The 16,742-nt window shown below is 40.2% G+C and overlaps 2 protein-coding genes across 5 annotated transcripts; both read right to left on the reverse strand.

Moving 5' to 3' along the window:
• LOC121683616 (von Willebrand factor A domain-containing protein 5A-like) overlaps positions 1 to 16,742 on the reverse strand; it is a 75,415-nt gene that overhangs the window by 21,177 nt on the left and 37,496 nt on the right.
• LOC121683613 (von Willebrand factor A domain-containing protein 5A-like) lies at positions 224 to 16,725 on the reverse strand. Of its 5 annotated transcripts, none has more exons than XM_042063303.1 (18): positions 16,606 to 16,725; positions 11,196 to 11,398; positions 10,370 to 10,592; positions 9,992 to 10,161; positions 9,789 to 9,903; positions 9,513 to 9,694; positions 9,264 to 9,352; positions 8,999 to 9,143; positions 8,695 to 8,774; positions 8,464 to 8,578; positions 7,438 to 7,596; positions 6,096 to 6,199; positions 5,098 to 5,315; positions 4,860 to 4,997; positions 3,786 to 3,842; positions 3,476 to 3,612; positions 1,659 to 1,782; positions 224 to 1,545 (listed from the first exon to the last, which is right to left on the reverse strand). In XM_042063303.1, exons 1-18 carry the CDS (start codon positions 16,646 to 16,648, stop codon positions 1,466 to 1,468), a joined length of 2,382 nt encoding a protein of 793 aa, XP_041919237.1. In that variant the 5' UTR covers positions 16,649 to 16,725; the 3' UTR covers positions 224 to 1,465. The 5 variants fall into 5 exon arrangements, with proteins under 5 accessions (XP_041919237.1, XP_041919236.1, XP_041919240.1 ...); XM_042063302.1 differs by lacking the exon at positions 16,606 to 16,725 and adding an exon at positions 15,553 to 15,720; XM_042063306.1 differs by lacking the exon at positions 16,606 to 16,725 and adding an exon at positions 13,664 to 13,973.

Consider the following 16,742-nt stretch of genomic DNA (forward strand, 5'->3'; position numbering starts at 1 on the left):
AGGCAACTGCCTTATTGCGTCAGTGTTTCCACTATCATCTTAGCCTCCATAACCTACACTATGTAGATTATACAGTATCATCGTCTCTGTGAATAGTGGAACACCACAGTGGGACACTAGGACAAACGTATTTCTTACCCTGATAGAAATGAAGACTTGCAAACTTCAGTTTGGTGAAATAAAATGAGCATTGATCAGGGTGAAAGCAAGTGATAGCATGCCATAAGAGAGAAATAACTTTAATAGGAGTGGGGAAATGCAAAGTGTCTTATAGATGTCAACACAAAGATGGAATCAATAGTCCAATGTGGGTGGTTATGTAAAATGTATTGGTATAGTCTCTGGCAATTTTTCCATGTTTCCATAGTGGAGGTGTTGGGGAATGCTGCAGTTTTGTATGTATTCATCATTCAGAAATACTATTTTCTGATTGGTCACATTCTCATATGTGCTTTAGGCAAAAAATCATGTAACGACACTTTTCAGCCTGCACACATTCTGCCATCAACATCAAACGTTTTTTGTTAAGCATTTCTGAGGGCTGTATCATCAAGTCGAGTGCAACTACAAGGTGAAACAGCATATTGCGTTTGATGTCGGCAGTACGCCTAGTCCTGAGAACATGTAGTTCCATTCCAGTCTCAGATCTGATGCTTGACATACTAAAATGGCATTACATTAGGTAAAATAAGTAAACATTATAATCTCATCTTGCAAACAAGCAAGGTAAATCAATTGTTCAAGAATGTGCGTAACTAGAAGTATGTAATTAAGGACTTAGGCGTGAATGGGAGAATTCGGCCCTTAATAAAAAAAATATTTTGTTCTCAAATGAGACAAGATCCTTCATCACTCAGATAAAGACTAGCCGCTCACCAAGGTCAGTTCCTAGTGCCCTATGTTCTATCACCATCGTTGCCTAATTGACAAGGAGTAGGCTGCAAAGTTCTGGATAGATGCACATCAATCACGTGCAACTAATCCAAGACTTTGCTTCACAGACTTTTACAGCAGACCAGTCTACTCACATTATTATCCCTTGGAGAATGACAATGTAACTGATGGTCTAACAAAAACTTTTTAGATGGTCTAACAAAACAGGTGTGATGACCTTTCAGTAATCAAATAGACTTAAGATTATTGTGTGTATGTGTGCATATGTTTGCATTTTCAAATATCTAATTATTTCTATCTTAATGAAATATATTTTTTTCACACCAGTATTTTGCATTTTATTATGTTACACATCATGAGCAAGTATTTGCAGTTTGTATTTTTGTGCCCACCTCTGTCTGCACTGCTCTCTCATTTCCTTTCATCACTGTTCAAATAAAGGTTAAAAAGCTCAAACATCATTTTAAAAAACATGAGGGCATATTAATTGTATTATGTTGACAGAAGCAAATGAAAGATATTGTGATGCCAATAAGCTCTAAGACACATGAGGCAAGATGTGGTGAAGTCTTCAGAGGCCCAGAGTCTTCTGCTGCAGCTGACATCCCAGCAGAGCATTTCCAGCCTGCACACACTGAGACACACAGTCCACTGCAACACAAGAGACACACGTGAGCACAAGTACACACACACACACACACACACACACACACACACACACACACACACACACACACCTTTGAACTGAGAGAAGGAAAGTTTACCTTTCTGAGCTTGAATCCATGATGCTGCCTTCATGGCTACAAACTGCCATTCATCCCGGGCATCCAGGCGGAAACCATAGAGCCAAATCAGAGCCAGAACTGTAGCCCACACAGCCTTATCCACCTAAAACACAAAAAATAAGTCAGCAAGTCAAGTCAGTCAGTCAAAAAACAAAAAGGCAGTTTACCTTTAATCAACCTTGTATGCCTAAACACAGATATATTAGCTTGACATTCTAACATAACATTTCATTCTATTCAGAATTTGAGTCTGGTACTGCATGATTGGGACGTGATTATGGGGCGTGTTTCAATCGATGCAGTGGAAAATACCTCAATAAATAAAATGCCTCAATCGCTGTTTTTTGTTTGTTTATTTTTTCAAAGTTATTGCACTGTCAATATCTTGTGCAATATGCAATGGGGAAATCTAAACGCCTAGCTTCTCTAGCGAGAGCCTTTTATCAACTGAAGCACGCTCAGGTGATGCATGACCTGAATCATTAGGCACAGTTGCTCATCTGTCCATCATCATATAAAGCCCGCCCAGACGAATTGATTGGTACAGTTTTCAACGTAGCATACAGGCTTCTCAAATGAACAACTCCAGACCGAATATGCCAACCTCAACTTTTGTGGGCAGGGTTAAATTCGGGCTGCCTTCCAGGCTACAGATATACCGTCATGACTATCAATTGGAAATAGCTTTATAATCTCCAGTAAAATGCCGTTTCTTTGATCGTGATGTTCTAGGGTGAAATATTTTGCCTAGCAGATAAATAATTAAAGGCAAAATCAGACATCCTTAACTCTAATCCCATAAACTTTTTGTCAAACTCAGCAAACTGCTTCTCACGGTCCTCTAGTCTAGCCTCTGTAGTCCCTCTGGTGTTAGTACACAAAGGTGGATCTGCAAATGGGAAACAAACATAGGCTAGTATTAGCCCAGACTAAGCCACTGACCTCATATTGCTTGGGAGTTCTTCGAACTATTATTTGAGTGCTATTAAAGGAATAATTCAAAGTTGAACGATTTGTACATACTTTTCCGCAAGATAGCGGTGATCGGAAGACGAGCTAAAGTAATGCACGGACTTCATAAACAGTCCTCCTTACTATAAACTCTCTGTGCACTTACAAAGTTTACAATACCTCGATTTGTCTGTACTGACCCTCTCAACGCTACCTCCAAAGTCTAATGCTATTTTGAGTCTTGTCAGTGGTTTAAAATTAATTTGTTCTGTATCTTATTTATGTTCCTTACATTGAAAATTGTTTCTCTGATCTCTTTTTTCCTTTCTGTTTTTTTTTTCTATCTTTGTCTGGTTTTTCCTCTTTCCTTTCTTGATATTTTAATTGCTCTATCTTTTCAAAAGCCGCCTATGGACAAGTGTTGCGAATTAGTACCTGTGCTAAAAGCATCTAGTTTGTCCAATGTAATTGCTATGTCTATATCAAATAAACATTAATAATAATAATAATAATAATAATAATAATAATATCTATTCATTTGACTTGATGTCCCTGTAAGCTATTTCGTTGTTAATGCAAAAATGGTTTAGCAGAAAACTACTCTTGTGTTGCATAAATTTGCTAATATAATTTACACATTTTGATCGCTAAGGGTGTCTTGTTTATAGAACTTCTTTCGGTCATACACCAACTCTTAAAACGTACAGGACAAATTTCTATTACTAGTTCTACTTCTAAATGGTTGGTTGCTACAGCCAAAGCCCAGTTATTAATGTCATGTCTATCGTTGTCAAACTAGCATTTCCCTGGATTCTGTTGAGCCTTAACTTCGCTGTTGTCCTTACCCCCACTGGCATCAGCTTGTCTAACTCATCATCTGTCTTCTTCAACACCTTGGCCATGGAGGACTCCATTTCCCATGACCCCGAGGCTTTCTGGAGAGAGATCAGCTGAAGGAGGGGATCTGGGGGAGACTCTGGTTCTAAAAGCCAAGACATTCATTCAGATGGAAAAAAGGCAGCAAGATAAGTTAGACCACCTATGCCCACATGACTTTGATGCCAATTACAGGTCTACATCAAAATAAAAGCAAAAAAACACACAACACATAGGAAATGGTATATGGCATATTGCCGCAATACTATTTTTCAATACCTTGAACCCCATCAAACATCTCATCATCATCTTCCATAGAATCACAGCACATCATTACTGCAAAAAAATTCAATAAAATACTATGAACCCATTGATACATTAACAATGCAGAGACTGGATTTACATGCGCAAACACATTTTTATATAGCCTACTATAGAACACAAAATGAATATTGAATTTCCCCTTGGGGATCAATAAAGTATCTATCTATCTATCTATCTATCTATCTATCTATCTATCTATCTAAAATATGTAGAAATAACGTTTAGTGTGGGAGTTGTGACACAATCATACATGTATTTTGGCCTAATAGCTAACAGAGACTAAGGAAGTGAGGGAACTTTTGATAATGTGTGTAGCAATGCTAAAGCAACTGATCTTAAAATGTTTGACAACATATAGAATGACAACAAATCTGCCATCATGCTCTAGAGTTAACAGTATATGTTGCACAACAAATAGGTGGAGCTCAGGGTTTGTCTTAGTGACTACTATTCATCCAACATAGAGCTAAAATGCTTAACGGTTGTTTACACCAAGAACGATAACAGTAAAAAAATATTGTTTTAGCTAATATGAATGACAACGTCCACACATAAACTATGGGCCCTATCTTACACCAGGCACAACGTGGCGCCAAGCGCAACGCAAGTATTGTTCCTTTCTTACACCCAAGGCAGTGATGAACATTATTGGGGTAAGTGTTTTTTTGTTAGTCAATAGTGAAAGTAAATAACTAAGTGTAAAATTGTTTTGTTGTTGACTATGAGACCACAGTGAAGTTAGTTTCAGTTTGGATGAGTTCAAATAATAGGCGAGTGCAGATGAATGTAGGCTATACTCTGCTAGTCACACACACATTTTAGTAAAGCAAGGTTTAGTGGAATCCTGGTGTTGCACACACAGTCTTGCGTGCAGATTCCCTCAGATGCATTGACTGTCAAAATACCCGCCGTTTCATGTTGCATTCCTTACTCTTAATGGCAATGTCCAAAAAAAATTTAGAATGCAAAATCTTTCTTGTGCATTTCAATGTGTGGAAGAGAGAGGAGAATGTGTGGGCATATACTTACCAGGAAGCATTGCAGGCACTGCAGCCATTCTAGCCATTGGGGCCATGTTAGCCATTTTACGCATTGGGGCCATTCTAGCCATTGGCATTGTCATTGGCATTGAACAGCAAAGGGCCATAGGTGCACCAATAAACATTCCTAATAAAAGCATAAAAATGTCAGAGCAACCTGTATGTTATTTTCCTGAACAGAATCACTGGGATATTATAAGTGCCACAATATAGAGACCCACTCTAACCTGGCGTTGGCACAGTTCTGTGCAGTAGTGGTCCCTGCACAGTCTGTCCACTGCCCTTGTGGATGGCGATGAAGGCGGTGTGTGTGCAGCTGACTCCAGACTGCAGGCTGAGCTGCAGCAGCTTCTCTCTCAGGGCCTTCGCCTCTGGCCCTGCTGCCCTCTCCTCCATCTCCAGCGAGCGGATCAGAGTCCGAGCCCCCAGCCGGTGGAGAGTCACTCTAAAGTGGGAGAAGGGAGACCAGGGGTCGTGTGAATAATGCAGAGTACACAGATCAGCTACATTATTACAACAATCAAACCTCTCCCTGAAAAACCTTGTTCCTTTATTTAGATAGCACAGCGTTACGGCAGGAGTAGAACGGTGCTTGCGCTGTTTCTTTGTTTCTCTCTCAGCTCCTCTGCAGGTGACTGCTGTGCGTGTTAATTCAGGGGCCTGGGCCTCCTGTTTTTTAAGCCACCTGTGTCTAATGACTTCCTTTCCCTCGCCGCTCTCGTCAGTACACAAAGGGCGAATGCCTCTGTGACGTGCCTTCGTCGGAACCACACTCACCTTTGTTATTCCTTATTTGTTGCTTTATCTACTTTTTGCCATTTGACTCGTATGGGATTAGTTTATGTTTTATGTGTTTGTAAATAGCTTCGCATTGGCGGTGGTTTGGTCGTTGGTATGTCACTTTATTATTTTAGTTTTAGGTTCAGAGAGTGTAGTCGAAAGAGGTCTAAGGTTTTCTGTCTCTTTTGTTTTATTTTCACCACTCCGTTCTTTAGTCTGTTTGAGAGCATTACATTATTACATTTATCCATCTTGTGAAAAAAATAATGGTCTCGTAACACACAGAGAAGAGACAGGAAGCAAGCGGGAGAAATAGATGGGGATGGGATTGGGAAATGACCCACAGGTCGCAGTGAGTGGTACAGGCGAATGTGTTACAGAAGCTGAAGCCACGTGCAGCTGCAACATTTGAATTGCACTTAAAAAAGAACCCTCTCATCTTTACCCTGTGTCTCCTGTGGGTCTGAGGCAGAAGCTGAGTTGGTTCTTGACCGTCTCCTCCAAGAGGTTGTACTGTATTGTCACAGATCCTTCAGGATTCGCTGCGTTCTGAGATCAGGAATCACACAGAAGATGCAGGGAAGTTAGAGGTTGGTGTCATATCATGTAGAACTTAAAGTGTAATAAACAGGAAAAATATTAAAAGCACACATCAGCCATTTATGTTGTCTGCACCCTGACATGTAAGGAATACCTTTCTAGATCCTTTTTAGAAGACCAGTGTCTCTCAAGAAGTCAGAACACGACAAAGTGGTACATCAGAAACAGGGCATGCTGTCTAAAACTCCTTGACATTTGTTAAAAAAGTGCAAAACTCCAAAAGGTCACCAGAGTGGTATATAAGTTAGCGTTGCACAGCCGGGTGACCTTCAGTAGACAACCATCACGTTTTCATGCCGGGAATAAGTGGTTTTGAATCAGTTTATTGCCCAAATTCCGTTTATGTCAATATTCCATTTAACCTGTTTACAAACAAGTAGAATGTCACGTTTTGAGCATATTCTTGTTTACATAGCTATCGACATTATTCTGAATAAGTCAGCGACGCAACCTACAAAGAGGCATTCTGTGTGAATTGAGCATGTGCAGGCCTACAACACTCTTCCTTATGGGAGCATATTCTGCTTAAGGTGTTTTCATGACCCAGTATTCCGTTTACAACAGGCATATGCTAGGGTGTGCAAACGGTTTATTAGTAAAACAAATATGGCCTTTTTCGGTTTATTTCAAATCAGAATAAGGTGCTTAGGTAGCCTAGAAATCTAGACGCGCCCCTAGATTTTATTACATTTGCTGCCAGGGTTAGTCTAGCAACTCTCCGTTGGCTTGTGAGCTCCAGAAATCGAAACTTAATCAGGCATTGAAATCGTGTATAGAGTCGTTTGGTGGGCTTAACATAATGATTGATGGCAGAGTTGCAACGGTTTGGCTTGAATTCCCTGCTACTTGAAAACAAATATCCTATTGCGTGCAGAGGGAATTTGAAAGACAACTGATTATCCCGCCCCTCAGACTGAGCACTGCGAACGGTGAGTGCCCAGACCCTACATTTTAATGTGGGTCTGGCTCGCCAGGCTAGTGCTTAGGTGCTTACAAGACACACGCATATTCGGTTTATTCCCAATAAACTGATTCGAAACCATATATTGGCTGCATGAAAACGTGATGAATGTGTTTTCTCTCATTTCAAATCAGGTTTACAAACCCCACATTTACATTTTAACATTTTCAGGATCAACATCACCACATAAATTCCATGCAGACCAATGACTGAGATGTCCTCTCACCTCTCCTTTGAGCTGGGCATAGAGCAGGGCCCTTTGACCATGGAAGAGCACTTTGAGTGGAGGAGACAAAGTGGTGACAGATACACCATCTGGAAGGTTCCAGTGGACAGAGATGTCCTTCACTGCTGGCTGCAGTGCATAGCGCAGAGACTGCATCACCTGGGGGAGGTGTGTAGACAGATAAATAGTGAGAATAATGGACACAATATTACTGACCACCAAGAAAATGAAAAGTGTGAACCTGTTGATCTGTTGTGTACAGGAAAGTAATTTCTTTTTTTAAAATACTTGCTTTTACTGTAAAAACATGAAATTAAAGTCTGATGAATCACAGAAAAAATGTGGGTGTCAGCTGACTTATTGGATCCACTGCACAGTACTACGACCCATTTTAATATCTTTTACAACATTACTGTCCTTTTGTGTTTATTATCTTTACTTATTACACGGCTCTTCACAAGGCAAGTAGAACCCTCCGCTGCACGGCAGGGTCTGGTTCGCCCTGTCGGGACTTATTTTGCCAATAATGACCGGCGTTCTATACATTATCCCTTACATATTTAAAGCCATTCATTCATGTTTATCTTAATATCATTATTTCATTTCATGTCTACTTGTGATTATGACACCAGTCTACTTAGTTGCTACTTTTCTTTTTTCCATTTTTCTTAATCTTTTATTCTGAAACAACACACACTATGACTTGCCGATCCTATAATTCATTTTGTGTAACATCATTGTTCAGTACAATTGTTCCCTCACTAGAGAATAAATCCCTGTCTTTGTTTCTCAAATCTGCCTACCAGCTCCATCTCCTCCTTCTCACGGCCAGCAGGCCCGGAATGCAGACTGGAGCCAAAAGCAGGTTCAACAGAACATCAGTGGGACTAAACTTGGTTTAATGTGTCTTTCTTTCACACATAAACCTCTCCAGAATTCATGACATGAACAGATACACTTGACTTGACTAGAATGTTATATTAACATATAGGTATAAAAGATACCACCAGTTTCATCTCCTCCTACCTTTGGCTGCATGCGGTCTGTTCCTGTGATGAACTGAGCATGCCCAGAGGCCTCCTTGGCCAGGCCTGTGATTAAAGCAGTGCTGGCGCCCTGTCCAATTCCAAAAGAGAAGCACCTGCACGTATCATATGGAGGTTAATTTCAGTTTTATTATGTACAAACTAATAAAACATCTGGAAAATCTACTCTTATTGTTCAAGTAATTTTTTTGTCATGTGGCCCATCACATACCGGTGAGAATTCCCATTGATCTTCACCAAGTCCAAAACCTGCTTAGTGTTCCCCACCTCTCCATCAGTGAAAATGAAGAGCTGAAATGAAATTAAAAGAGGAAAGACAAAATGCTAAATGTTCTGTATGGAAGAGGTTTTGCTTTGTTCTCTTGACATCCTCCTCATATTGGGACTTCTAGACTGCAGCAACTCCTCTTCTTCTGCTTCTGCTTCCCTACCACTGAAGGGCAGGTAGACTTTTTAGCAGGCCTAGTCGTCCAGTGCCCAACGATATACTCACAGAGAGGTGTTTGATAATCTACCTGTCTGGGGTGACTGGGGATGCAGGGTTGGCTGTAGATGTGTTTCAGAGGCTGAAGAATCTCAGTGCCCCCCATGTCTGCTCTCATTCCCTTCACTTTCTCAAGAGCATCATCCATCGTCTTCTGGTTGTACTCAACGCTCTTCCTGCAAGAAGACAACAGTCATCATATTACAAGGATCAACCTGAGTTTTTCCAAAAACTAATCTGAAGCCATATAAAAATAGGCAAACGTGAGATATACATAAATGTAAAAGCATACTGACGGGAAGAAATGTTCATAACGGGAGCCAAAGCCATAGATGTTGAAGTAGCAGCCCATGGGGAGGCTCTTCAAGAGCAGGAGCAAAGTGTCCTAAAGATGAGGGATAAGATTGAGCAAACCCTGGTTCTAGTGAAGGAATTATACACAGCATCTGCAACAATTGTACTAACACCAAAGAGAACGAGCATTGACAAAGACTGCTTTGGCAGAGTTTAGGTTCTCTCTTGCAATACATCTGCAGTCATGCTACCTTGGCACTCTCTATGCGCATCTTTTTTTTTGCATCTTTTCCTGAGTGCATTGCGCAGTCCATACTCCCTGATCGGTCCACCACAAAAATAAACTCTCCACACGTGGAAAGTGAGGATGTTACTGCAGCAGGGAACTCTGGGTAAATGCTGAGCAAAACAACTGGGTCCCTCATCAAAGAGCCTGAAACAGAGAAACAGAGTGGCTTGCAGTTCACTTGTATTTACTTGCCTACATTTCTACACCAAGCCGACAGGTGAAGAGCCCAATCCCTCACCTGGCTCAGCAGTGTCCAGTCCAGCCTCCACTATGGCAGTGGGCTTATGAGCATCGTGGTAATACAGCAGCAGCTCCACATCACGATCAAACAGGTGGCCTGGAGAGAGACTCACCTGGAGGATCAGAGAGAGGAATATAGCATTACACCACACTATACCTACTGCTTATAATCACAAATTCATAATGTCCAGCACTCCATACCGTGGCCTGTGTTTTGTCTGGGTTGAGGTAAGCCAGTGGCTCCAGATCACAGTTGGACTCCACTTTAGAGATGGGCTGGGGGGAGGACAGGTGAGCACTGAGAGCCAAAGTGTAGGGCACCGTACCAGCTGGGACTGATGTCACAGTGGCCATTTGACTCCTGTCCATGTCTGAGAAGACAGTTGGGAAGATGCTACTTTTTCCTTTTCTTTTTATTTTGATGGTGTCATACCTGTGGCACTCTTAAGCTGTATATAGTATAAGAGTTGGTTTCAAATAACCAGGTACTCTTTCCAAACACACATTAGTCAGAACAGCGGCATGTTAGAACACGTTAGAACTCTATTTCCCACAAGCCACCATGTTTCTGGGCCTCACCCTGGGGTGTGTAGCGGGGGTTGAGCACAGCGGGCAGACAGAAGCGCAGGGCGTCATCAGCTTGCATGTCCAGCTCTGAGATGTAGACCAGAGTGATGGCAGCACTCTCTCCTGGAGGCAGGCTGCCCACGTTCAGCTGGAACACGTCTGGGCTCTGATCACTCTCCTCCAGCAGGAAGGCCTGGTGGCCCGAGCTCAACGCATCATCATACTCCTCCCGGGCCTGGACCAGGAAAGAGCAGACACATCAATCATCATACTGCTCCAACACCTTCATCACTCAAGTGCTGTCATTATAACAAAACACCAATTTCACATAAAGGCAGAAGATCACTTTTGTTCACATATACAGTCAGCAGATGGAGCTAATATTGGAACAATTATATATGGATTATTGTTGTGCAAAAAATTGATGGATTAACCCAAACCAGCAGGTTTAGAGGAAGCTTCTGTCACCCTACTGAACTCTAGCTCTGCATCCCGATGACACCAACCATTTTGGCCCCTTAACAGACCCCCAAACCCCCCATCCTCGGACAATTGCACTACCCTATCCCACCCATCGTGTTCTATGTATTTATAAATGTAGGCTACATACTGCAATTACACTTATTCATAGGCATATTCTACTTGTAATATTCTCCTATGACACCCCATAAAGTTGGCCCACTCTGCACAATGACAATACATTTAAATCTACTGTAATCTAATCTAAATGATTACTTTCAGTCAGATGGGCAATTGTTAAATGATAGTAGGCTAAACTGTAAAATTGCACATGCAAATATTTTTGTGTCATTAAAATGTTTTGCTGTTCCACACTCACCTTCTGTTTGTCCTGCAGCTTTGCCACCACCTCTGTGTCTCCTATCTTGGCGCTGAGGTGACAGACGGCACATTCTCCAGGCAGAGGGAACACAAACACAGCCTCTAGGGGGCGCTCTTCTCCATTCACATACAGCAGAGTGGAGGTCACTGTGGCTACATGTCCCTGCACATGCACATCTACCTCCACACTCTTCAGAGGAACTGGAAGAAGACATGTTGAAGCTCATGAAACTGATTTAATCTTTAAAGATGTAATGATAACACATAATACTTATAACACATTAAGTGTTATGACATAGACCAGTGTTTTTTAACCTTTTTTGTGCCACGGCACACTTTTGACACTTAAAATGTCCCACGGCACACTAACATCCTGTGTGAAGAAAAAATAAACATACCATAGCCTAAAATTTCAAATAATACACAGATATAGCCTTATTATGGCTTTTATGCAAGACCAGGGGCCTATTGCACAAAACTAGGATAAGGGATTAAGCCGGGATATCTTGGTTATCCTGGCTCAATTTATCCGTGATCCAGTTGCACAAAAGCGGGATAGGGGGCAGCAGGATATGTTATGGTACAAGTAAATGGTTAGGCACTCCCGTGACGTCACATTGTCGCATGACAGGTCGGGAATGGCGAGTATGTAAAAGTTAATTAATGATCACAAACAATGACAGTGGGTCTAGTTATATGTGATAACAATGTGTAGTGGGCAGTGGATTAACTATTGGTTTCCGTTTGTGGTGACTGCTGACTGAGATAAGGGATGAGATTAAATAGATCCTGGAATTTAGCCTGGTCTGGAGCAGGCTAGCTCCACAGAATAAATCGCCATAGTAACTTATACCATAACATATCCTGCTGCCCCCTATCCCGCTTTTGTGCAACTGGATCACGGATAAATTGAGCCAGGATAACCAAGATATCCCGGATTAATCCCTTATCCTAGTTTTGTGCAATAGGCCCCTGCTCAATAAAACAAGCTCCCTCTGTTTCATTTGTAGGTGACTATATCTAATTTAATTGTTGTTATGAACTGGATATGTGATGATTCTGTGAATACTGGATATGGCCCCCGTTGTACAATGCCTGCACACCACAAATAGTGCAATTATACAATCAACTAGAAAAGCATTTCCTGAAGGAAATACAGTGCATGAAAATGCAAAAATATGATGTAAAATATCATACAGAGTAAAAACAAACTATATTGGTTGCTAGGTAGATGAGGTTTAATATAGTTGGAATGACTGAACAGTTAAATAAGTGGATAGTTTAACCCTCTATACCCCAGTGGAATTCTACAACAATGCCCCAGATTCCTGGGAATTCTAAGAGAAAAGGGCATTTTGAGAAACATTTCAAATAACCAAGAATAACTAAAAATCTAATGAAAAGTGTCAATTGTAAGTTTCTTTCAGTTTAAAGATTAGAAATTGCTCTTTAAAATGATATATGATCCATTAAAAATTAAATATTCATGTTTCCCATAGACGGCCATAGGCCTACTCACTTACAGTCTCAAAGTTTTTCACTAACAAAAAGTTATAAATATGGTTCTCATATTTCTGTATTAGAAGCTGGGAAACAAGATACTATATGAGTACTGATTTCATTGAAATAGACTGGCATATCTTGCACTTATTTGGGATTTAGCTGGACAGTGAGCCTTACAGCTAAAAAATGATGAGGATATGAACTAACGTAGGCCATGAAGCATAGCGCATGAAATCGTGACTCATTTGATAAGCATGTCACCAACAACAGGGACTGTTAATCCTGACATGGATTTACGTTTTGTTTTATATGCACATCATGTTATATAATTTATCTAAACTTGATCAGTTGATGATAATGAACCTGTTGCACTCGTTCACTAACCTTCAACCTATCCTGTGCTAACATTACAAGTCTCAGACTAACGTTAACGTTACATCAGTGAAGGTAGCAAATTAGCAGGCTTTTTTGTAATCACGAAGATGACGAGACATTTGCCTACTTGTATACAAATACATTTTCCTGACATCCATAAGCAGAAAACACAACGGTGGTTCCCGCTTTGGTTATTAGTCAACAAAAACTCATTTAGAGAGACATACATAAGTAGTAGTTTGCAATAACTATCTGTAAGTGGGATAACGATAATGTTAGCTTTACTGTACATGCCAGAAAGGGGTAATGTTAATGTTATGTGTTAAGATATAACTGCAAATAAACCTGGCATGGGTTTATCATAAACTTTATTGTTAATTAGGCCATGACCCATCATTGAATTATGCCTATATTTTGCTGGTGCTACTAAACTCAAACTGACTTTCACAGTGACAGCCATACGATTTTTTTTATGCCAGAGAGGCAGCTAAGTCAGTCATGACAAACGGGAGGATGCTAACGTTAAATTTATTACACTTTCATGTTTTTATTTTGTCATTTTCTTACATCAATATGATCGTCACTTACATCAAAACATGGTGGATGCACATCAATACCATCTCATCTAATGAGAAAAGACGCGGACGCTTGTTAGAAGCCATAACTCCAGAGGCACAGTAAGTCCTCAGCCGGTCAGTCAACAGGCTAAACTCAAAAATACCGGAGAAATGTCAATAGCGACCTAGCCATTTAAGTGTGTCAAAATAAAAGTCTGGTGTTTATTTATCCACTAACGCTGTATTATTTCATGTATGAAGGTTATACTGTAGCAGATGTCTCTTTAAGAATTGCGGCCGGCCGCGGCCGTTACAGGAGAATACAGAACGGCCGTCGACGGCCGTTACGGGGTATAGAGGGTTAAATGGTTAAATTATTTAGGTAGATAGTTGACGATAACTGACACTTGGAATGGCTCTAATGTTTGCTAGCAGTTATGCTAACTATGTTAACAAAGATAATAATGTTAACCAAGTCACTATGCTAACTAGCATGCTAACAATGCTAAAATGCTAAGTATGCTAACCATGTGACTTAGCTAATCATTTTTAGCAGATATGCTAACTATGCTAACTAACATGCTAACTATGCTAACTATACTAACCATGTTACTTAGCTAACTTAGTTAATCATTTTTAGTAGTTATGCTAACTATGCTAACCATATTACTTAGCTGACTTAGCTAATCATTTTAAGCAGTTTTGTTAAAAATGCTAACTAGCATGCTAAGTATGCTAACCATGTGACTTAGCTAACTTAGCTAATCATTTTAAGCAGTTTTGCTAAAAATGCTAACTAGCATGCTAACTATGCTAACCATGTGACTTAGCTAACTTAGCTAATCATTTTAAGCAGTTTTGCTAAAAATGCTAACTAGCATGCTAACTATGCTAACCATGTGACTTAGCTAACTTAGCTAATCATTTTTAGTAGTTTTGCTAAAAATGCTAACTAGCATGCTAACATGCTAACTATGCTAACCATGCTACTTAGCTAACTTAGCTAACTAGCTACAGTGGGTAGGAGTCATAGTTGATGACAAGTAACAGTTACAATGGCTGAACAGTTAAAAAGTTCAGTAGTTTAAAGGGTTAAATTGTTTAACAGTAAAATATTATAGTGAGGACTTTTATTTTGAAACAGTTTTTGGCAGAGGAAGCAGTTGAACAGGATGTGTAGTCTTAATAGGGCCAGTTTGTATGCTTAAAGCCTGAGACTGGCAGTTGGTCCAGGTGGCCTGAACACCTGCCATAGGATTCTAATTGCTTAACGGCTCTATTGTGATGTCATCAGCCCATGTTAAGTCTATGGGGAAATTTTGACTAGTTTTTAATTAATAGTTTAAAAAGTATAAAAGTTACAAAGCTGAAAAATACATAGCATGTCCCAAGTAAGACCTAAGTAACATAGTTTGAATGAAGTTTCTACGTTAAACGGTTGAAGCTGCATTAAATGCGTTAGCGGAAGAATAAGAATAAGAATCCTAGGAAGAACAGTACAGTGCATTTTCATGCACTGTAATAATAAGAAGAAAAAGCCTTGGAATAACAGTACAGTGCATTTTCATGCACTGTAATGAGAGCATGTGGTTATAAATTCTTTGATGCAACAGTTGCTTTTCTGGACCACTGAGTGACATTTGGGTAATTTTCTGCGGCACACCTGATGATCTCTCACGGCACACTAGTGTGCCCCGGCACAGTGATTGAAAAACACTGATATAGACGACCCAACTATAGAGCTCTTGGTGCGTATCCCTATCAGTTTGTGTTAGTAAGCCTAGTTATGTCAACTGACCGCTTTCATATTTAGTTTGAAAGTTTTCAATATTCTTGCGGAAGTGCAAACTTCCAATAAGAAATAGGCTCATTGGGCTATAGCCTACCAAACGCGAGTTATTGGTAGGTTACCGCACTTACCTGGTTCATTCTTGACAGTAACCAAACCACAGCATCTCACCATTTTGTCACTTCAGCTCTTCAATATATCCTAAGCCTCGAAGCAAAGTCAAGAACATTGAAAGAAGACCTTCACTTCACAAACAACAGTAGGCTTGGCTAGTTTGTGCTTTCCAGTTTAGCACCACCCCTTGGAAATAACCTCACCGAAAGTGAAAGCAGGCTAACTGCTCAAAATCACAGTTGCAGCATCCCGTCAAACGCTGGAGAAGTTTGTAGGATATGGCAACAGGATGGGCTACTGTAATTTAGCAGATAATCCAATGTGAAACACCCTAAACTATAGTCAGTTAGGAACAATATTATGCTATTATTACCCCTTGCAAATATAGATTTAATGTTGTTTTCTCTTGACCATGTTTTTTCTCACTAAAAATGACACTGTCACAGACCAAAAGAAGACAATGTGGTAGAAACATGGAATCAGGAAATAGCGTTTTCATCTTTTTTAGGCTAATATTTTTTTAAGAAAAATGGCGTGTCCAAAATTATTCCTTTTAAAATAATCAATGGAAACATCTGTATTTACCATCACAGCTCTCAAAATCGTAGGCTTTTATAAGCCTCTCCATGTCTCCACAATGACTGTAACACCTTTTTAGCAGTAATCCAGGTTTTGAGGAACGATTCTTTGCCATCACTCTGGCCTTGTGCTCAGTTTTGTGTGGATTGAGGTCTCTGGCTGTTGGGCCACTCTAAAATGTTAATATTGTTCTCTGTTAATTGAGCATTGCCTACAATAAATTATGTATGGTGTATATAGGTGTGTTGTTAAAAGAAATGGCCTACTTGGCTTCATCCAGCATAATTCATTATTCTTATCATCATCATAGTCAGTACTATAACCTTTGGAAACATGCTTCTCAGGTGACCTTAATAACATTTCCCATGCTAACTAAATGGTGACACAGTACAGTAATACTGAAGTTTTCACATAGCCATAGGTTGGAAATGATCATTCTCTCAACATTAAGTAACAAGAGAATTGGACTGGTGAATGCCTCATATTCAGACCTGGCTCCTTGTTTTTGGTGACCAGACCACAGTTGTGCTCCATGTTAGTGCCTTTTTCCAAATTATGATTTCAAACCTGAATAGAAAAAGAGGACAAAGACAAATAGGCAGTGTAGGCTAGTAAAGTATAGTACAGT

This window comes from Alosa sapidissima, chromosome 15, assembly GCF_018492685.1.
Source record: "Alosa sapidissima isolate fAloSap1 chromosome 15, fAloSap1.pri, whole genome shotgun sequence".
Taxonomy (NCBI): Eukaryota; Metazoa; Chordata; class Actinopteri; order Clupeiformes; family Clupeidae; genus Alosa; species Alosa sapidissima.